We start from the raw sequence: 22,965 nt of genomic DNA, 5'->3' as shown, positions 1-22,965 counted from the left end.
TTTTTTTTTTTCTTTTCTTTTTTTTAACTTTCTGGTGGATGAAATCCTGTGTTGGTCATGTGTTGCCCATACAAAATGTGCTCTCATAGTGCCGTTATCAGAACCCTGTATAACGTGAGCAGGACATATATTGAGCTGGTCAGGAGTAAACAATAAAAGGTTTCCATTCCATTGCTACTACTGTGTTTCCCAGAAAATAAGACCCACCCAAATAATAAGCCCTAGCAGGAATTTTCAGCCTTTTCGCAGTATGCTTAAACTATAAGCCCTGCTCAAAAAAAAGAATGGTTCAGTAATGAAGTGTTCGGGCAGCTAAGAAAATGAAAGAATACAGCAGGACACTTAAAGAAAAAAAGTAATGAGACTTCAGCTTAACATTGGCAACTGCGCTCCAGGACTTGCAGGTGCTCGTTCTCCAGGCCGGCCAGGCTGGTATATAGCTGAGAAGAAGTGAAGAGTTGACCCAGCACCACAATCCAGTATATTAAAATATCAAAATGTATTAGATTATTAAAAAATCCAGCAGATCCAAAACTTGAGAGAACACGCATAAGGGCACCTTATGCGTTTCGGACAATAAGTAAAAACAAGTCCTTAATCATAGGTCATAGGCTATGATTAAGGACTTGTTTTTACTTATTGTCCGAAACGCGTAAGGTGCCCTTATGCGCGTTCTCTCAAGTTTTGGATGTGTTGGATTCTTTAATATCTAATAAATTTTGATTTTTTTAATATACTGGATTGTGATGCTTGGTCCACTCTTCACTTTTCTCAACACTTTCATAAAGACAGCAGATACAGTGCCTACAAGTAGTCTTCAACCCCCTGCAGATTTAGCAGGTTTGATAAGATGCAAATAAGTTAGAGCCTGCAAACTTCAAACAAGAGCAGGATTTATTAAAGGTGGCTTTACACACTGCAACATCGCAAACGACATCGCTGTAACGTCACCGGTTTTGTGACGTAATAGCGACCTCCCCAGCGACATTGCAGTGTGTGAAACACATCAGCGACCTGGCCCCTGCTGTGAAGTTGCTGATCGCTACAAATCGTTCAGGACCATTCTTTGGTCCTTTGTTTCCCGCTGTGCAGCAAAGTCTCAGTGTGTAAAGGGGACTTAAAACACTGGAAACGAGTGATGTGTCACAATATCTGTCAATCACTATTCTCTGTCAGTCGGTCTCTCCCTCTCGGTCTCTATTCTCTCTCTGTCGGTCCGTCACTATCTCTGTTGCCGGCCGCTCATTAAACAATTTCGTATTCCCTACTTTCCCCGCCCACAGGCGCCTATGATTGGTTGCAGTGAGACACGCCCCCACGCTGAGTGACAGGTGTCTCACTGCACCCAATCACAGCAGCCGGTGGGCGGGTCTATACTGTGCAGTGAAATAAATAATTAATTAAAGCCACCCAGAATTGCCACATACATTATATGCGACAGTTCTGGGACTGTACCCGGCTCTTCCCGATTTGCCCTGGTGCGTTGGCAAATCGGGGTAATGAGTTATTGGCAGCCCATAGCTGCCAATAAGTCCTAGATTAATCATGTCAGGCGTCTCCCCGAGATACCTTCCATGATTAATCTGTAAATTACAGTAAATAAACACACACACCCGAAAAAATCCTTTACTAGAAATAAAAAACACAAACAAATTCCCTCATCACTCAGCCCCAAAAAGCCCTCCATGTCCGGCGTAATCCAGGATGGTCCAGTGTCGCTTCCAGCTGTGCTGCATGGAGGTGACACTAGCAGCAGAAGACACCACCGCTCCTGTCACCTCCACGCAGCTAATGAAGACAGCCGCACGATCGGCTGAGCTGTCACTGAAGTTACCCGCTGTCACTGGATCCAGCGGTAGATCCAGCGGTGGATGCAGCGGTGGCCGCGGGTAACCTCGGTGACAGCTCAGCTGATCGCGCTACTCACCGCCGCTCCTGTCAGCTCCACGCAGCAACTGAGGTGAGTAGCGTGATCAGCTGAGCTGTCACTGAGGTTACCCTCATCCACCGCTGGATCCACCGCTGGATCTAGTGACAGCGGGTAACCTCAGTGACAGCTCAGCTGATCGCGCTACTCACCGCCGCTCCTGTCCGCTCCACGCAGCAACTGAGGTGAGTAGCGCGATCAGCTGAGCGGTCACTGAGGTTACCCGCGGCCACCGCTGCATCCACCGCTGGATCTACCGCTGGATCCAGTGACAGCGGGTAACCTCAGTGACAGCTCAGCCGATCGTGCGGCTGTCTTCATTAGCTGCGTGGAGGTGACAGGAGCGGCGGTGTCTTCTGCTGCTCCTATCACCTCCATGCAGCACAGCTGGAAGTGACGCTGGAGGTCCGTGGATTACGCCGGACAAGGAGGGCTTTTTGGGGCTGATTAAATTGGTGATGAGGGAATGTGTTTGTGTTTTTTATTTCTAATAAAGGATTTTTTCGGGTGTGTGTTTATTTACTGTAATTTACAGATTAATCATGGAAGGTATCTCGGGGAGACGCCTGACATGATTAATCTAGGACTTATTGGCAGCTATGGGCTGCCAATAACTCCTCATTATTCCGATTTGCCAACGCACCAGGGCAAATCGGGAAGAGCCGGGTAGAGTCCCAGAACTGTCGCATATAATGTATGCGGCAATTCTGGGCGGCTGCTGACTGATATTGTTAGGCTGGGGGGCTCCCCATAACGTGGAGCTCCCCATCCTGAGAATACCAGCCTTCAGCCGTATGACTTTATCTGGCTGGTATTAAAGTGGGGGGGGAGACCGCACGCCGTTTTTTTTAATTATTTATTTCACTGCACAGTATAGACACACCCACCGGCTGCTGTGATTGGGTGCAGTGAGACACCTGTCACTCAGCGTGGGGGCGTGTCTCACTGCAACCAATCATAGGCGCCTGTGGGCAGGGAAAGTAGGGAATACGAAATTGTTTAATGAGCGGCCGGCTTTTTCAAAATAGTAAAAGCCGCCGCAGCAGTGTGAATGCCGTGCAGTGCCGCGCCGGAGATCGGGGATCGGTGAGTATGAGAGAGGAGGGGAAAATGACCTACAGACTGTGAGAGAGGGACAGAGATAGTGACGGACTGACAGAGAGAGAATAGAGACAGAGAGGGAGAGACCGACTGACAGAGAATAGTGAATGACAGATATTGTGACACATCACTCGTTTCCAGTGTTTTAAGTCCCCTTTACACACTAAGACTTTGCTGCACAGCGGGAAACAAAGGACCAAAGAATGGTCCTGAACGATTTGTGGCGATCAATAACTTCACAGCAGGGGCCAGGTCGCTGATGTGTTTCACACACTGCAATGTCGCTGGGGAGGTCGCTATTACGTCACAAAACCGGTGACGTTACAGCGATGTCGTTTGCGATGTTGCAGTGTGTGAGAGAGGGACAGAGATAGTGACGGACCGACAGACAGAGAATAGAGACAGAGAGGGAGAGACCGACTGACAGAGAATAGTGATTGATAGATATTGTGACACATCACTTGTTTCCAGTGTTTGACTAGCTAGGTCGTTCTGCAGGTCCGGATCGCTGTTGCGTCGTTGGCCAGGTTTGCCTGTTTGACAGCTCACCAGAGACTCACCAGAGACTTTGTAGCGATCCCGACCAGGTTGGGATCGCTGGTGGGATCGCTGAAAGTCTGTGTGTAAAGGGGCCTTAACAGATGCATAAATCTTACAAACCAACAAGTTATGTTGCTCAGTTAAATTTTAATAAATTTTCAACATAAAAGTGTGGGTCAATTATTATTCAACCCCTATTTTTAATATTTTGTGGAATAACCCTTGTTTGCAATTACAGCTAATAATCGTCTTTTATAAGACCTGATCAGGCCGGCACAGGTCTCTGGAGTTATCTTGGCCCACTCCTCAATGCAGATCTTCTCCAAGTTATCTAGGTTCTTTGGGTGTCTCATGTGGACTTTAATCTTGAGCTCCTTCCACAAGTTTTCAATTGGGTTAAGGTCAGGAGACTGACTAGGCCACTGCAACACCTTGATTTTTTCCCTCTTGAACCAGGCCTTGGTTTTCTTGGCTGTGTGCTTTGGGTCGTTGTCTTGTTGGAAGATGAAATGACGACCCATCTTAAGATCCTTGATGGAGGAGCGGAGGTTCTTGGCCAAAATCTCCAGGTAGGCCGTGCTATCCATCTTCCCATGGATGCGGACCAGATGGCCAGGCCCCTTGGCTGAGAAACAGCCCCACAGCATGATGCTGTCACCACCATGCTTGACTGTAGGGATGGTATTCTTGGGGTCGTATGCAGTGCCATCCAGTCTCCAAACGTCACGTGTGTGGTTGGCACCAAAGATCTCGATCTTGGTCTCATCAGACCAGAGAACCTTGAACCAGTCTGTCTCAGAGTCCTCCAAGTGATCTTGAGCAAACTGTAGACCAGCCTTGACATGACGCTTTGAAAGTAAAGGTACCTTACGGGCTCGTCTGGAACGGAGACCATTGCGGTGGAGTACGTTACTTATGGTATTGACTGAAACCAATGTCCCCACTGCCATGAGATCTTCCCGGAGCTCCTTCCTTGTCCTTGGGTTAGCTTTGACTCTTCGGACAAGCCTGGCATCTGCACGGGTGGAAACTTTCAAAGGCTGTCCAGGCCGTGGAAGGCTAACAGTAGATCCATAAGCCTTCCACTTCCGGATGATGCTCCCAACAGTGGAGACAGGTAGGCCCAACTCCTTGGAAGGGGTTTTGTACCCCTTGCCAGCCTTGTGACCCTCCACAATCTTGTCTCTGATGGCCTCGGAATGCTCCTTTTGTCTTTCCCATGTTGACCAAGTATGAGTGCTGTTCACAAGTTTGGGGAGGGTCTTAATTAGTCAGAAAAGGCTGGAAAAAGAGATAATTAATCCAAACCTGTGAAGCTCATTGTTCTTTGTGCCTGAAATACTTCTTAATACTTTAGGGGAACCAAACAGAATTCTTGTGGTTTGAGGGGTTGAATAATAAATGACCCTCTGGATAAACTTTTCACAATTTTTAAAAAAAAAAATAAAAAAAGAAATAACATTCTTTTTTGGTGCAGTGCATTTCACACTTCCAGGCTGATCTACAGTCTAAATGTCACAATGCCAAGTTAATTCCGAATGTGTAAACCTGCTAAATCTGCATGGGGTTGAATACTACTTGTAGGCACTGTACCTTTTTAAAAGAGAGAAGACAATCCCAAAAATAGACAGCATAAACGACCCACTCTACCAAAACAAAAAAAAATTTGTGTACACAATGACCATGAACAACTACAGCCGGCAAATGCAGATGTGGATGGGCTCTCCCACAGTGATCTGTGTCGCTGTCAGGTCCCTCGCCGTTCCACTCACACACACAGATCGGGTCCAGTAACATTCTGTTTTAATATAAGCAGTTCTTATTTTCAGGGAAAACATCTTGAAGATTGTTAGGGATTGATACACCTTGGCCCTGATTCATCGTATTTGTGCCCTTTTTTTAACTAGTTAGGTCTTTAAAGATTTTTTTTTACTTTGTGTTCCAAATTCAATTTGACTTTTGCATGATTTTTTTACACTATTCTTTTTTTTCAGTCTTGTCATTTTCTTGGAAGTTTCTCAACCCTTTGGGTGTAGTTTTTATTTTCCAGATTTATTCAGCTAATTTATCATTGAGACTTTTCATTCAAAATAGCGAAATGTTTGCATGATCGGACCTCCGTGCCTTAGTGTAGTACAAAATCCCAAATTTTTTTTATTTTTTTTTTCCGCTTATTGAAGGAGTTGTGCAACATTTTACTCCAAAGGTGCAAAGAAAACAAAAAAGCAAACTAAGGCTATGTGCACACACTGAGTTTTTACCTGCGGGGTTTTTTTTTGCATTTTTCCTGCAGAAATTTCTTGAGAAAATGGTTGTACCTTTCTGCAGACATTTCCCAGCAAAACCTATGGCAAAGATATTATGAACTTTATATGACTGTTCATTGTTATATTCAAATATTACTATCTATATACTGAGCTATTTTTATATGGCAAATGTCAGTTGTACCTTGTTTGAAATTGTTAATAAAATGAAGTTAAAAAAAACCTATGGCAAAAAAAATTAGCTGTGCGTACACTGCGTTTTTTTCTTAAGAAAATTCTTTCAGTAGATTTTCTTAAGAAAAAGAATGAGCATGTCACTTCTTTTCTGCAGCTAACTGCGTTATTCACTCCATTGACTGTAATGTAATCATGAAATAGCGCAGGGAATAACACAGGCAGCAAATTATGTGCGTTTCATTGCATCTTCCTGCGTTATTCCCGCGTTCGTTCCCGTTTTTTGCAACATAATGTTCATTACTGCCTGCGTTTTGCAGGAAGTGATGTCATTATGACAGGAAGAGGAAGCGGAGCAGAGTAAACACACACAGATCACACTCAGACACAGACATATAGAATACACCTAGAAATCAAACGTACATATTAAAAAAACAAAAAAAAAAAAAAAAGTGTGCTCCGCTGTATTTGTACCGTCCAGCCGAAGTAAACACACAGCGGCGGCCCGGTATTCTCAGGCTGGGGAGGGCGCGGACCATGGTTAATGAGTCCCCCCCCCCCCCCCCCTCCTGCAACCGAGAATATCCGCCCGCAGCTGCCCCGGGACTGTCACATCCATTGATTGTCCCCGACTCTTCCCGATTGCCGTGATGTGGTAGAAATCAAGGTAATAAAACGAGTTAATGGCAGCTATGCGCTGCCACTAAGTCCAAGCTTAATCATGGCCGCGTGTATGAGACAGCTTTCATGATTAACGCGTACGTAAAGTGAATAAACACACACACACACACACACACACACACACACCGAAAAATCCTATATTTTAAATAAAATACAAAAAAGCCTCCTCTTTCACCATTTTATTAAACCCCCAAAAACACAGCTCCGGCGTAATCCACGCAGGTCCCACGACGCTTGCATAGTGATCCAGCCGCATCTGACACATAGTAATCAATGCAGCCTCGTAACGAGCCTGCAGAGGTAACCACAGGTCATTTCTCACGGTCGGTAATGTGAGAACTGCAGTGTGTCCTCACAAGGACTCTATCTATCGATTCTATCTATCTATATATCTATCTAGCTATCTATATATCTATCATCTATCTATTCGTTATCTATTAATCTATTCATCTATCCATCTATCTATCCATTTCCATTTATCTATTTATCCATTATCTATTTATCTATCTAGCTATCTATCCCTCTATCTATCGAATATCTATCTATTATCTATATTATTTATTGCTGTTAAAGCATTAAAAAACGCAGGGTCCAACCTGCAAAAAAATGCACCCAAAACGCGGTAAAAACGCATGCATTTTTTGGTGCGTTATTGGTGCGTTTTTTTAACGCAGGTGCGCTAATCCTTCACTCTCAAGAAATATCTTAAGAAATTTCTTAAGAAAAATCCTTTTTCTAGTGCGCACATAGCCTTAGTTTTGTGCCAAATTCACAACTCATTGTTGCCATTATTTATGAAAGTAGCACAAAATCCACCAACAAAAAAAAATTATCTCAAAGGAGTCAGTCAACCCCAAGTCACTATTTATAGTAAGTCAATCATATAAGAAACTTAACCCTTACAGGAACAAAACCTTTGCTGTAATAAATGCTGCCTTTGTTGGACATAATTTTATATATGCCAATTGGGGTGCTTGTTGCACCTTTGGCTCGACCAACAGATTCAGTGCACCGTTCCACTCCCTTAATTAGCATAAACCGCCATCTCCTTCTTTGTTCACTATCTGGTGCAAATGATGCAAACACAAAGGTACCGGTACAGGCTGATTGTGGTGACAGAACGGTGCACCAAATCTCTTCGCCATGTCAAGAGTACATGGCCCACCCTAATTTTGCATGTGAAAGCAATTGTTTTTATGCACAACTAAGGCAGCATTTATGACGAGCAAGGGAACAATTTTATAGGGGCTAAGTCTCTGATATTATTTATGGGTTTAGTGTAAACTGATTTTGGAAGTGTTTTAGAAAGTTTTAAAGGATAGGAGACAATGTATGTAATCCGTGCTGCTGGTGATTCAATGGAGTTCAGACCAAGGAGTGAAGAACATGTGGTTCAATAAAGTCTACGGGTTTCTAAACCAATGATGATTTGTCTGATGAAGAAACAAGTGGGTTTTGAAACATATAGACTTAAAGGGAACCTGTCACCTAGAATATGCGCTCTGACCTATCAGCAGGTGCATGTGTGCCCTAATTACACCTCCCTACCCATCCCTGTGTTATAAAATTGTATAATCTGAAAGTAATAAAAAACATTTTATTACCTTCATATTTCGTATGTAAATAGCAGGGAATGTGGTCACAGGGCCTTGCCCTATGAACGTGTGCATATTTCCGTGGTATCACACCCATGTGGGCGCGTGATACCATGGAGCGACGTCCCCGTCATTCTATCCTGCGCGCATTGCAGCAGGCTTCTCTTCCGGGTTCTCCTTGTCAGTTTCAGACGCGCATTGCACATGCGCAGTGCGCGTCTGAAGCCGGCCATTGAACACCCGGAAACAAAGCCTGCTTCAATGCGCACAGGATAGAATGAGCGATGGGGACACAGGGGTGTGATACCATGGAAATATGCAGACGTCCATAGGGCAAGGCGCCGCCACTGTGACCACATTCCCTGCTATTTACATACGAAATATGAAGGAAATAAAACGTTTTTTATTACATTCATATTATACAATTTTATAACACAGGGATGGGTAGGGAGGTGTAATTAGGGCACACATGCATCTGCTGATAGGTCAGAACGCATATTCTAGGTGACAGGTTCCCTTTAAATAATCCGCATGTTCTTCACTCCCTGGTCTGAACTCCTTTGCATCGCCAGTAGCGCAGACTACATCTATTGTGTCTTCCCTTTGATTCCACATACTATGGAGCCGCTGAAGCCGCTCCTTTTATGCTTCTACAAGAGTGGTGCACCCCAGTCACTCACCTTATTGCCTTTTTTTTAGTCTTTCCAGCCCTTTGTACAATTTTATTAACTTTTGTAATTTTTAATTATTGAATGAACAAGTTTTCTTAAAATGATACTGGTCTGAGCACACAATACAGAAATTTCAGTAGCTCCCCTAAGCACAGTAAAGCTAATGAGGACTGGGCACACAGGATTTTGAGTAGGTGCAGTAAAGCCTCAGTGGACACTTTAGGAGCTGGCCATTTGCACATAATGCAGGTCTGGAGGTCTGAGCCCTCAACCCTGAGCCTGCAGCAGGTAAACCATGGCGGAGTCGTGATTTACTGAGACTGTCACGTGCAGTTGACCTTTTAAGTTGTTTGCTGTGGATTACAATGTGAAACCATTTTTTTTTTTTTTTTTTTTCAGAATGTAATTTAATTGAAGGTGAGGATCATGTGGAGGTGAATGGGGAAATCTTCCAGAAACCTTTCGTAGAGAAGCCCGTCAGCGCGGAGGATCATAATGTTTACATCTACTACCCAACATCTGCCGGAGGCGGGAGCCAAAGACTCTTCCGAAAGGTGATGAGAAACTCTCCTTTATTTATTTATATATATATATATATATATATATATATATATATATATATATATAATGTAAATCCAGCGAGCCTGATATCATACTTAAAGGGATCCTGTCAGGTGCAATATGCACCCAGAACCATAAGTAGTTCTGGGTGCACATTGCTAATCCCTGCCTAACCATCCCTGTATACACTAGCATAGATAGAGATCTTTAGTAAAAGTATTTCTAAAGATTTTACCGTATATCATATGCTAAGGAGCGCGGGGACTAGTCCCAAGGGCGTTGCTTCCCTTGCTTGTCAGACTACGCAGTGTCACCGGATGATCTCACTCACCTCTCCGGCTGCCATCGCCCCTTGATGCTGGATTTTCGCTCAGTGCGCATGACACCAGAGTTTGGGTTATGCGCACTATGAAGCCGGGTGTACGTGTCCTGGCTTCAAACTGAAGTAGTGCGCACGACCGAACCTCCAGAGTCATGCGCACTGAGCTGAAATCCAGCGTCGGGTGGTGATGGCAGTGGAGAGGTGAGTAAGATCATCCTGAAACGCTGACACCGGACAGATTTCCTTTAAGACTTAGCTTTTGGTTCTTTATTTCTGCAGTTTACAGTGTCATGTGACAAAGTTTGTGGGGGCTGCGTGAATTTAATGAAGGGTTAAATAGGGAAAAACAAGGCTTTTATTCTTTGACAGATCCCCAATTTTTTATCTGCCTATTGACTCAATTACTGTGGTACTTTTGTTCCTTAGATTGGCAGTCGTAGCAGCGTATATTCACCCGAAAGCAGCGTGCGGAAGACCGGTGCATATATTTATGAGGAGTTTATGCCCACGGATGGCACTGATGTCAAGGTATTGGATTACTCTTTCGGGCTGTGTTCACACCGCATTTTCTTCATCGTTCCTTATGGGAGACCCAGACCATGGGTGTATAGCTACTGCCTCCGGAGGACACACAAAGTACTACACTCAAAACGTGTAGCTCCTCCCTCCGGGCTATATACACCCCCTGGATGACAATCTAACCAGTTCAATGCTTTGTGTTCAGGAGGTCACACACACACATGCATTTTCTGATTTTTAATTTTTAAGATTTTTGATTTCAAAGATATGGAAGAAAAGCGGGTCCAGTCTGGACTCCCGGCATGTCCCTTCTCACCCCACTGTGTCGGCGGTGCTGTTAAGGTTGACTTTACAAGGCTGGAGCCTTCACATGCCGCGCTCCTTCACCATCCTCTGAGGCTCTGGCTTGAAGTGGGAGCCATCACGGTCCTCTCTGCTTTGCAGGAGACCGGTCTCCATCTGCAGCCTTGTCAGGTTCCTGCCGGACGGAGCGTTTAACCCCCCCCAGGGACATGGCCCTGCGTCTCAAAAGCTAAGTATTGAGACGTTTTTCAGGGGTCCCGGGTACATTTATTGAGGGGAGAGTATGTTTTGTAACTCTGCTGTGTTTTCCGGCTGGTTCTCTAGGTTTTTCCTGAGAACCGCGCCGAGGGTGCCTGCTCGTCGGCCGCATGTAAAAATCTAGGCCCCGGCTTCAGTCGCGGCCTAGTTTCGGTTTCAGTCCCTCTGCATGTCAGTTTTTGCAGGGGAGGAGTGCGGTGCCGCCCACCGGCCGTTCAGCAGAGGGGAGGACACTCCTCTCTGAGGAGATGTTTCCCTCCCCTGTATCTCTCCTTGGCCCTCCGGATTCCCGCTCTTGGGCTAATCCCCGCCCCCTCCTCATTCCAGCGCCATTTTATCAGCGTTCTCACACTGATCGGCGCTGGCTGCTGCAGCTGCTGCATCCACTGGGGGTCTGAGCTGTGGAATCCGGAGGGCACACAAAAGAGCGGTCTGGTAAGCCACAACCTCTGGTTGTGGGCTTTCTTATACACTCTCAGGGGGTCATTCTATAGGAGTGTATTATTTACTGCAGAGCCTCCACCTCAGCAGCATGTCTCTCACTAGGAGCAAGTCTGCTAAGCTGTACTCTATATGCACTGCATGTAAGCTCATTCTGTCTGAACCGAGCACATACCCACATTGTGATGCCTTCTCTAACATGGTGGTGCCTCAGCCTGGAGCCTCTTCAGGGGTCCCCCCGGCCGCTCCGGCCCCGGTGGCTGAACCCCCGGCTTGGGTAGCATCTTTTTCCAGTGCTATCTCCCAGTCTTCTGCCGACTCCATGGGACAGCTGTCCCGGACTCTGTTGACCATGCATCAGCCCCCTTCTCAGGGTGCCTCTGCTGCTCCGAGCTCTGCAGAACTCTCAGAACATGTTTTAGGACCCCGTCCCCCTAAACGGAGACGCAGGGACCCTTCTCCTTCCTCGTCCCACGGCTCTGATTCACGAGCTGAGGTGCAGGGCGAGGAGGATACTTTTACTGTGGGCTCAGACGCTACCTCTATGTACCCCATTGACTTATCTGAGGGTGATGCGGATGTTAGTGACTTGATTGCATCCATTAACTCCGTACTGAACCTCAATCCACCAGTGTCACAGGAACAAGCCTCTCTGGTAGAAATACACCAGTTTACCTCTCCTAAGAGAGCTAGGAGTACGTTTTTTAACCACTCCAGTTTTCAGGCCACTGTTACCAAGCCCAGGGCCTGTCCTGACAAACTCTTTCCAAAGCGTAGTTCTGATGACCGTTTTCCCTTTCCACCTGAGGTGGTTAAGGAGTGGGCTCAGTCCCCAAAGGTGGATCCTCCGGTGTCTAGAATCTCAGCCCGGACAGTCGTTTCTGTGGCCGATGGCACCTCTCTTAAGGATCCCACTGACCGCCAGGTTGACCTTCTGGCCAAATCTGTATATGAGGCGGCAGGAGCCTCGTTCTCCCCGTCTTTTGCAGCAGTGTGGGCTCTTAAGGCAGTCTCTGCCTCTCTGGCGGAGATACATTCCCTCGCCAGGGACTCTATACCCGAGATGGTTGCCTTAACTTCCCAGGCTTCGGCTTTTTCATCCTACGCCATGTCTGCCATTCTAGAGGCTTCTCACCGCACTGCGGTGGCTTCCGCTAATTCTCTCGCGATCCGCAGGATCTTGTGGCTTCGGGAGTGGAAAGCAGACGCTTCTTCTAAGAAGTACCTTGCTGGGCTCCCCTTTGCTGGGTCCCGGCTGTTCGGTGAACAACTGGATGAAATTATTAAGGAAGCTACTGGCGGGAAGAGTACTTCCTTGCCACAAATTAAAACCAGGAAACCTGTCCAGGGCAGGAACCAGTCGAGGTTTCGTTCCTTTCGTTCCTCCAACTGGTCATCCTCTAAGCCCTCAGCTTCGTCCACTACCTCAGCCAAGGATCGTAAACCGAACTGGCGCGCGAAGCCGCGTCCTCAGAAGAGCGGAGGAGCCGCTGCCACTAAGGCAGCCTCCTCTTGACTATCTGGCTGCGCCAGCAACGTCCTTGGTCGGTGGCAGGCTCTCCCACTTTGGCGACGTGTGGTTTCAACACGTCTCCGATCAGTGGGTGCGGGATATCATCTCCCACGGCTACAGGATAGAATTTTCTTCCAGCCCGCCAAACAGATTTTTTCTGTCCGCTCCCCCCTGCTCCAAGGCCGCCGCCTTCTCTCAGGCCGTGGCATCCTTGCAGGCCAACGGAGTAATTGTACCGGTTCCCGCCCGGGAACGGTTCAGAGGTTTCTACTCAAACCTCTTCCTAGTCCCCAAGAAGGACGGTTCCTTCCGGCCCATCCTGGATCTCAAGCTTCTCAACAAGCATGTTCAGGTGCGGCGCTTTCGCATGGAATCTCTGAGATCGGTCATTGCCTCAATGACCCAAGGAGATTTTCTAGCATCCATCGACATCAGAGATGCCTATCTGCATGTGCCTATTGCGGTTTCACACCAGCGTTGGCTACGCTTTGCAATCGGAGAGGAACATTTCCAATTCGTGGCTCTCCCCTTCGGGTTAGCCACGGCCCCTCGTGTTTTCACCAAGGTCATGGCAGCAGTGGTTGCGGTCCTGCATCTCCAGGGGTTGGCAGTGATTCCTTACCTGGACGACCTTCTTGTCAAGGCCTCATCCAGTGCAGACTGCCAGCGGAGTGTCTCGCTCACTCTCGCCACGCTTGTTCAATTCGGGTGGCTTGTCAATCTGCCCAAGGGACGCAATTCGAGACTCTGCCGGCACTTGTGAAGCTGCCCTTAGTCAAACAGCAGTCCCTTCATCTGGCGGTGCGCTCTCTGTTGCAGCCCCGCCGTCATTCCATCAGGCACCTCATGCAGGTGCTGGGTCAGATGGTGGCGTCAATGGAAGCGGTTCCCTTTGCCCAGTTCCATCTGCGTCCCCTGCAGCTGGACATTCTCCGCTGTTGGGACAAGCGGACCTATTCCTTGCACAGGTTAGTGGCTCTGTCGCCGCAGACCAGGAGCTCTCTTCAGTGGTGGCTTCGGCCCCTCTCTCTGTCACAGGGACGCTCCTTCCTGACTTCGTCCTGGGTGATCCTCACCACGGATGCCAGTCTCTCCGGCTGGGGAGCAGTATTTCTCAACCACCGAGCACAGGGCACTTGGACTCCGTCCGAATCAGCCCTCTCGATCAATGTGCTGGAAATCAGGGCTGTTCTTCTAGCTCTCGTAGCCTTTCACCACCTGTTGGCGGGCAAGCACTTTCGAGTCCAGTCGGACAACGCGACAGCGGTTGCCTACATCAATCACCAGGGCGGGACTCGCAGCCGCCTGGCGATGTTGGAGGTTCAACGAATCCTTCAGTGGACGGAGGACTCCAAGTCCACCATATCCGCAGTCCACATCCCAGGCGTAGAAAACTGGGAGGCCGATTATCTCAGCCGTCAAACCGTGGACAGCGGCGAGTGGTCCCTGCATCCGGCAGTGTTCCGGTCAATCTGCCGCAAGTGGGGCACTCCGGAAGTGGATCTAATGGCATCCCGGCACAACAACAAGGTCCCGGTTTACGTGGTTCGCTCCCACGATCCTCAGGCCTTCGCAGCGGACGCGCTGGTTCAAGATTGGTCTCAGTTCCGTCTGGCCTATGTGTTTCCCCCTCTAGCTCTCTTGCCCAGGGTTCTGCGCAAGATCAGAATGGAGGGCCGTCGGGTCATAATCATTGCTCCGGACTGGCCCAGGCGAGCTTGGTACCCAGATCTGCTCCGTCTGTCCGTAGAACTGCCGTGGCATCTCCCGGACCGCCCAGACCTTCTCTCTCAAGGTCCGTTTTTCCGCCAGAATTCTGCGGCTCTCAAATTGACGGCGTGGCTCTTGAGTCCTGGATCCTGACGGCTTCAGGCATTCCTTCTGAGGTCATCTCCACTATGACTCAGGCTCGGAAGTCTTCCTCGGCCAAGATTTACCACAGGACTTGGAAGATTTTCCTGTCCTGGTGTCGCTCTTCCGGCCATGCTCCTTGGCCGTTCTCTTTGCCGACCATCCTGTCTTTTCTACAGTCCGGTCTGCAGCTAGGACTGTCCCTCAATTCCCTCAAGGGACAGGTGTCGGCTCTGTCGGTATTATTCCAGCGGCGTATCGCCCGACTGGCTCAGGTGCGCACCTTCATGCAGGGCGCATCTCACATCATTCCTCCTTACCGGCGGCCTTTGGATCCCTGGGATCTTAATCTGGTCCTCACGGCCTTACAGAAGCCCCCCTTTGAGCCTCTTAGGGAGGTTCCCTTGTTTAGACTTTCACAGAAAGTGTTTTTTCTAGTAGCCATAACTTCTCTCCGGAGAGTCTCTGATTTGGCTGCGCTCTCTTCGGAGTCACCTTTCTTAGTGTTTCACCAAGACAAGGTGGTTCTCCGTCCGACTCCGGATTTTCTCCCTAAGGTGGTGTCTTCTTTCCACCTTAACCAGGACATTTCATTGCCTTCCCTTTGTCCGGCTCGCTTTGAGAAGGCGTTGCATACCTTGGATTTGGTGCGGGCGCTCCGAATCTATGTGTCATGCACCGCCGCTTTTAGGCGGTGCACCTAACTTTTTGTGCTAACCACGGGTCAGCGCAAGTGTCTCTTGGCTTCTAAACCGACCCTAGCTCGTTGGATTAGGTCGGCCATCTCTGATGCCTACCAGTGTTCTCAGGTGCCTCCACCGCCGGGAATTAAGGCGCACTCGACCAGAGCTGTCGGTGCCTCCTGGGCTTTCAGGCACCAGGCTACGGCTCAGCAGGTTTGTCAGGCTGCCACTTGGTCTAGTCTGCACACCTTTTCGAAGCACTACCAAGTGCATGCTCATGCTTCGGCAGATGCGAGCTTGGGCAGACGCATCCTTCAGGCGGCTGTCGCCCATTTGTGAAGTTAGGTTTTGCCTACTTCTCAGTTTTGTTTATTTCCCACCCATGGACTGCTTTGAGACGTCCCATGGTCTGGGTCTCCCATAAGGAACGATGAAGAAAAAGAGAATTTTGTTTACTTACCGTAAATTCTTTTTCTTATAGTTCCGACATGGGAGACCCAGCACCCTCCCTGTTGCCTGTTGGCAGTTCTTGTTCCGTGTGTTTCACCGGCTGTTGTAGACAGAGGTTCCGGTTTTTCCGAGTTTTACTCTATCTCTACTTATGGGTGGATGTCCTCCTTCAGCTTTTGCACTGAACTGGTTAGATTGTCATCCAGGGGGTGTATATAGCCCGGAGGGAGGAGCTACACGTTTTGAGTGTAGTACTTTGTGTGTCCTCCGGAGGCAGTAGCTATACACCCATGGTCTGGGTCTCCCATGTCGGAACTATAAGAAAAAGAATTTACGGTAAGTAAACAAAATTCTCTTTTTTCCTTAACTTTTATTGTGTACAGGAAAAGCTCTTGGTGTGCAATCTAACATATCCGTTGGACTCTATTGCTAGAAAGAGGCCCAAAAAAATATTTTGGATTTGCGTTCAGCCGGTATATGTTAGTGCAGTACTAAAAATGATAGTGAAGCTGGTACCCAAATGGATCTGTTAAACAATTATTATTATTTTTTCTTTTACATGGTATCTAGTGACGGGCGAGCACTAAAATGCTGGAATGCTCATTACTCGATTCGAACAGGTCAGACTCTCGTACGAACTCAATGCAAGTAATGAGCATTATGGAAATTCAACGATTGGCTTGTTCAGGTCTCCGTCCACATACAGTCAGCCATAATACAGAGCATTTTCAGCGGGAGGAAGGGTTTTTTTTTTTTTTCCGGCAAACTATTGTTTGTCTGAGAACGTTTTTATCCCCCGAGAGAGCCGTTCAGACACAGTGACTGGGTCTCCCTGGGGTGTTGCTCACATAATCAGTGAAGCAAGCCTGTGTGTTGTGGTCGTTGTTTCATAGATGAAATATCCGAGCACCCGCGATACTAGGCTGAGCTCCGCGAGTACCTGATGTTAATGTCAGTTCAGCCTCCATTTAACACATTTTTTTAAAAACTTTTCCCAGTTTACATGTTAAATAGGTCTAAAAACATGGTGTGGACATGGCTTTAACCTTGATAAGGCTACTTTCACACATCCGGTTTTTGCTCTGTGGCACAATACGGCACTCTGCAGAAAAATTGCAACCGTTTTTTTGCCGCCGGTTGCGGTATTTTTTGCATAGACTTACATTAGTGCCGTATTGTGCCGCATGGGCTTGCGTTCGGTCCGGTTTTTGCCGCATGCGGCAGATTTAGCCGATGCCGCGGCCGGATGGAATGTTGCCTGCAACGTTTTTTGCTCCGGCAAAAAAAAACGCATCGCGACGCATCCGGCCACTGCGGCGCATTTTTCAATGCATGCCTCTGGACGCCGGATGCGGCGCGATGCGGAAAAAAACACATCTGGCCGCCGCATGCGGTTTCTTCCACTGCGCATGCTCAGTAGCGTGCCGCAACCGGAAAAAAACGGACCGGCCGCATGTAAAAACGTATGCAAAGGATGCGGTGTTTTTGCTGCATCCGTTGCATAGGTTTCACAGCCGGATTGAGCCGCACTGCTCAAACCGGATGTGTGAAAGTAGCCTAAAAGGGAGAATTGACAGAGATAAATGTAATTCCAATTCCTGGTTTGTTATATCACACAGAATGGTGGCTCAGCTTCTTACGCAGACAAGGCAAGGGTGCTGCGCGTTTCTTTATGATGACAGGCAGCATGTATGTCTCTGTGTGCGAGGCCAAGCTGTGCCGGACACTCACTGTATGCTCTTCTTCTGATACAGGTTTATACTGTGGGGCCAGACTACGCCCACGCTGAAGCTCGAAAGTCTCCTGCATTGGATGGCAAGGTAGAAAGGGACAGTGAAGGCAAAGAAGTTCGATATCCTGTTATTTTAAACGCCCGAGAGAAACTAATAGCCTGGAAAGTGTGCCTGGCATTCAAGGTGATCGGTCATTCTGTGGAAACGAGACTGTGTACTCAATGTCTTATCTGCTGCTCAGGATATCACATTTATGCTGAGAAAGTGTCAGTGTCGCTGCACATGGATCTTTTCTTCACCCGCCGCTCTATTACATGTCTGCAGTTACACGGCTGATTTCAGCATCGCCATGTCTAAGAGCCCTAAAGAGGACAACAAGAACAGCATTCCCTCTAAGTATTAATTTTCACATGTGGATGGGGTGGAGAAAAGTCTTTATACATGTTATTCCCACTTGGACCGGTTACATAGCTCGGATCTAATACACTGATTAGCTTCTAGAATTTAGTGTTGAGAGAGATCACATTGTTACGCCTCGGGCATATTACTACCACACGTACCTAGACCTGTGCTGTGGTGCATGAACTGTACTACAGTTCTGTAAGGTGGGCTGTGACGTTGGCATACTGTGTAAAGAACTTCTCCATAATATGGTAGGACTTCAAATATTCTATGATGAAAGAAATATCAAATATCCCCATGAAACAAAAATAAATAGATGTCTATGAGCAGTGTATTGACTCAGTGTAATATCCTGCATATCACCATATACATTAGTCTTAATCTGTATTAATCCCATAGAATAACTATTTTTGTTAGATGTGAAAAGTGGAGATGAGAGTACCACAGCAGCAGAAGTGTTCAAAAGTCTACGTGCATGCAACAATTAGATGATTAAGCGTCATTCATCTTTATTGACTCTTTACAGCAAACTGTGTGCGGCTTTGATTTACTTCGTGCAAATGGTCAGTCTTATGTCTGTGATGTGAATGGATTCAGCTTTGTGAAGAACTCCATGAAGTATTACGATGACTGTGCTAAGATCTTGGGGTAAGATTGTGTCTTAATTCATATCCATTATTATATTTAATACATTAAAGTAGTTTAAGGCGCTGCACTGATTGTTTATTACATATAATTTGCTTCCTAAATGTAAAATTTAATAATGCTCCAAATAATCTTAATTACATAGTTACTTAGGTAAAAAAGATCTAGGTCCATCTAGTTCAACCTCCTCCACCAGTTCTACATTTCGTCACTAAGTCATTTATAACCAACAATGTTGTGTACTGAGGAAATCATCCAGCCTTTTTTTTAAAAGCTGTTATAGTATCTGCCATTACTACCTCTTGTGGTATTCCACAGTCTGACTGCTCTAACTGTAAAGAACCCTTTCCTATTTAGCTGCCGGGATCGCTTTTCTTCCACTCGCAGTGAGTGCCCCCTGGTCCTTAGTATTGTCTTTTGGAAGAAATAAGTCATGCGCCAGTCCTTTATATTGACCACACATGTATTTATACCATATAAATGAGATCTCCTCTGAGACATTCAATCGTTTTGTTGCTACAAAGTTTTCTGCAGGTCCCTAATATCTTTTTGAGTAATCTGATAAAATGTTACAAATCCATCAGAGCCCGGCTCCAGGATCTGACTGCTCTTTCCCTCCTTTTATTTAGTGTTGGGGATAGGAGCAGGGAGGATCAGTTGTACATGGATCTCCACAGTGTGGAGATGGCAAGTGATAATTTCAGATGGACAAAGAGAACAGCCTACAGATAAATTAGAAAGAACATGTAGAGAAATAAGTGCAGGATAGAAGCTGTGATCATATATGAGCTATTGAAGACACATATCCAGCCTTTATTACTGAGAGAGACACTCCCACAGGAGAAAAATCTGAAACTTGGATCGAGCTGCAAACTGCACATCAGGAGGTCTGAGAATGAAAGATGATTACAGACTAATGAATAACGTATATAGGAATCATCTTTTCAATGTCAAAGTTCTCCATAGTCTTCAATACTATGAAAACCTCATGTTAGCAATCAGTAGTTATCATTCACCCTCCTAATGTTAGCAGTCTGACTCCAATAATGTTGGATCTTTGAAAATGGACCTGATGCAAAAATGTAATATTGTTTTTAGAGTACGGTGATAGGTTGTTTATTTGTTCTGACATTTAGCGCAAAAGTAAAATAAAAGTATATATTTAACTTAGTGAAATTATATATACAGTGTATATGTATGTATAAAGTTATTGTGCTGGTAATTACTTGTCATGTCGCTTTATTTCAGTAATATCGTCATGCGTGAGCTAGCTCCTCAGTTTCAGATTCCCTGGTCCATACCACTGGAAGCGGAGGATATACCGATAGTGCCCACAACATCTGGGACAATGTAAGCAGATACGGGGTTACGGAGTTCAGCCCGGATTTTGTTTTTTTTTTTAACGTGTCTTGCTCACAAGGATCCAACAGGATATTGTCATCTCTCGAATAACAGATTAATATAAGCCGATGGAGAGCGGGATGATTAGTAGTGTCCTCTGGCCAGTGTCCTGTATACTTGTCTGACAATTTTGAATGAAAACTTTCTCTATATAAATATGTATTGAGGTATATTTGTTATTGATAACCTAAATTACTGGGGTTTTTTTTAACATTTTATGTTTTTTTTTTTTTTTAATATTATTTGTTTTAATAATTTGCAGTACCAAGTTAAAGAACGACTTTAGATGTATATTGTCAATTAAAGGGACTAAAGATTTTGCTATCTCGTCTGAGCATAATGTAGTGGCAGAGACCCTGATTTCAGCGATGTCACTATTGGGCTGCTTCCTGTCATTTTGATAAAATCTTTTTCTTTGCTGCAAATATAGCAGTTCTCTGAATGCTGAGCTCTGTATAACCCTGCCCCACCTGATTAGCAACTTTCTGCCAATCTTCAGCGTACACAGAAAGCTGACAATCAGTTCAGTGATGGAGGCAGGATTACAGAGGACAATATGGCACCAGACACCTACTCCCTCTAGTGATATTTTACAGTGGTTTTTATTGAAGCAAAACCACACAGTACACTACATCGATGGAGTTCGTGTCTCTGCCACTACATCATGGATTGGATTCTTTAAGACTCTTGCACTCTGCACTCCTTATAATGTTAGAAGCCATTTTTTTCCAAGATGTTCTGCCCAAGAAAAAATACATGTAGTAGAGAAAATCTAAGTGTCTCAGTGTCAGTGTGATAAAGCATGGCCAATCTTATGCATTGTTAGATTTATGCATAATAATAATAATAAAAAAATTCTGCTGATGCACGAAATCATTTTTTGAGAGTTGTTCTGCAACAGAAGTAAATGTACGGCTGACGCTGCGGCATTGTACATAACTTTTCCCATTGATTTCTCAAACTGACAAATATTCCTAATATGTGGTAGAGATATTGCACATTTCACATCAGTTCTTTCTTTATTGCTTGTATCTAGTTTGCCCTGTATTTCTAGAGCTTGGCTGCTGATGGTTCTGTATACTTGTACTTATATTTATTACATTTATTTTTCTTTTATTGAAGAAATATATTATGTTTTTCTTTTTTTTTTTTTTTTCCTTTTTTTCTTCTTATTATATTGTATTTTCTGATAATTTTTACTCTTTGGCAGTCACAGTTGAAAATCTTAAAGCTAAAAGGAAAATGCTTGAAATAATTGTGGTAATTTTAATTTTTAAGGATGGAGCTCCGTTGTGTAATTGCCGTAATTAGACACGGTGATCGGACGCCGAAACAAAAGATGAAAATGGAAGTTAGACATCAAAGGTAAGCCGTGTGTGGTGATTACTGTAATCAGAGGCTGAAAGCAATTACAGTTTCTACATAAAAAGCAGATTTGCAATCATGAACTCTACAGAAAGCTGGGTCACCTGTGTTATCCAGAAACAGAGCTGAAATGGGCGAGTATCAGTATGAAATAAGCGTATTTTGCATCAATGCCGATTTCTCAGAAGCTCAGGAACAAGCATCTTCAAGAAAGAGCTATATGAAAAAAAATCTGACAACCCATATGGGAATGCATGGGGATAAGAAGCTTGGAATGAAAAGCATCCTATATCTGGTAGTTTTCTAAGGTGGTGATGATGTACGCTTATGTGAGCATTAAAGATGAGCGAGTTTTGAAATACTCGGATTCCACGATACTCGTAACGAGTGTTGTCTAATACTCACGTATTCATTCCAAACAGTGTGTGCAATGAAAGTAAGTGGGGATAGTATACTTGCAATGTAATTAGTAACCCAAATGCCGTACTATTTGCTACTTACACGAATAGTTCGCCATTTGGGTTACTCATTACGTTGCGAGTATTCCCCATTGACTTGCATTGCACACACTGTCCGGAATGAATACGTGAGTATTCGACAACACTTGTTACAAGTATCGCAAATCCGAGTATTTCGAAACTCGCTCATCTGTAATGGTCACATAAGCGTACATCATCACCACCTTAGAAAACTATCAGCATTCCCATATGGGTTGCCAGATTTCATTTTTTTCATATAGCTATTTCTTGACGATGCTTGTTCCTGAGCTCCAGAGAAATCTGCATTGATGTAAAATACGCTCATTTCATACTGAAACTCGCTCATCATTAGTGACAGTGTCATGGTTTTTGTTTTTTTTTTTTGTGGTTTTTTTCAGATTTTTTCATCAGTTTCACTAATTGTTCATCTTTTTTTCATATTTCAGGTTCTTTGATCTTTTTGAGAAATGCTATGGTTACAAGACTGGAAAATTAAAACTAAAGAAACCAAAGCAGTTACAGGCAAGTGATTTTCCTAGAATTTACTGGCAATGTGTAGTGCATTTTCTAGAAAGCTCAGTTCACACTGTTATATCGATGCCTTGCAAAAAATCCCTGAATTCCCCTGATTCTGCCTTTGTTTTAATTTTTCACTTGCGTCACTCCATTGCAGAGCTATTCACATTTATCTCTTCTGGAGAGCACAATGTGAAATCTGTGCTTTCAGTACAACTGGGCATTTCATCAGTCTCTCTAGTGGTGCACAATTTTATCCTTCTCGCCCAAGTTTGGCTGCAACTCAGATTGATCAGCTGGAGGGGAGAGGAATAAAAGCGTACGATCCCAGAGAATACTGTGAAGAAACACACGGTTGGACTGCAAAGTCGAGATTTCACATGCTGTGCTCCAGAAGAAACAAATTTAATGATCTCTGCATTAGAGTGATGCAGAGCAAAACGGACAAGAACGGTAGAATCAGGGAAGTTAAGGGATTTAAACAGAGTATTGACTTTTTTGAGCATGTGACTAGTCCTCTTTAAGTTCTTTGTGCCTCATGGGCGGAATGGTCTAATCTTCTAGGAGTGA

General features: G+C 45.5%; 1 protein-coding gene across 19 annotated transcripts in view; it reads left to right on the top strand.

The window, feature by feature from the left end:
- Window positions 1–22,965, top strand: part of PPIP5K2 (diphosphoinositol pentakisphosphate kinase 2) — a 215,561-nt gene that overhangs the window by 91,155 nt on the left and 101,441 nt on the right. For all 19 annotated transcript variants that reach the window (XM_075325050.1, XM_075325053.1, XM_075325052.1 and 16 more), the window contains exons 6-12: window positions 9,353–9,507; window positions 10,263–10,364; window positions 17,609–17,770; window positions 18,516–18,637; window positions 19,883–19,984; window positions 21,314–21,400; window positions 22,326–22,401. In XM_075325050.1, the coding sequence (XP_075181165.1) occupies window positions 9,353–9,507; window positions 10,263–10,364; window positions 17,609–17,770; window positions 18,516–18,637; window positions 19,883–19,984; window positions 21,314–21,400; window positions 22,326–22,401 (806 nt within the window). The remainder of the gene's footprint in view (window positions 1–9,352; window positions 9,508–10,262; window positions 10,365–17,608; window positions 17,771–18,515; window positions 18,638–19,882; window positions 19,985–21,313; window positions 21,401–22,325; window positions 22,402–22,965) is intronic.

Source organism: Anomaloglossus baeobatrachus, chromosome 1, assembly GCF_048569485.1.
Source record: "Anomaloglossus baeobatrachus isolate aAnoBae1 chromosome 1, aAnoBae1.hap1, whole genome shotgun sequence".
In the NCBI taxonomy this organism is placed as follows: domain Eukaryota; kingdom Metazoa; phylum Chordata; class Amphibia; order Anura; family Aromobatidae; genus Anomaloglossus; species Anomaloglossus baeobatrachus.
Note: the sequence above shows the minus strand (reverse complement) of the source record. Positions and strands in the feature narration are given on the sequence as shown.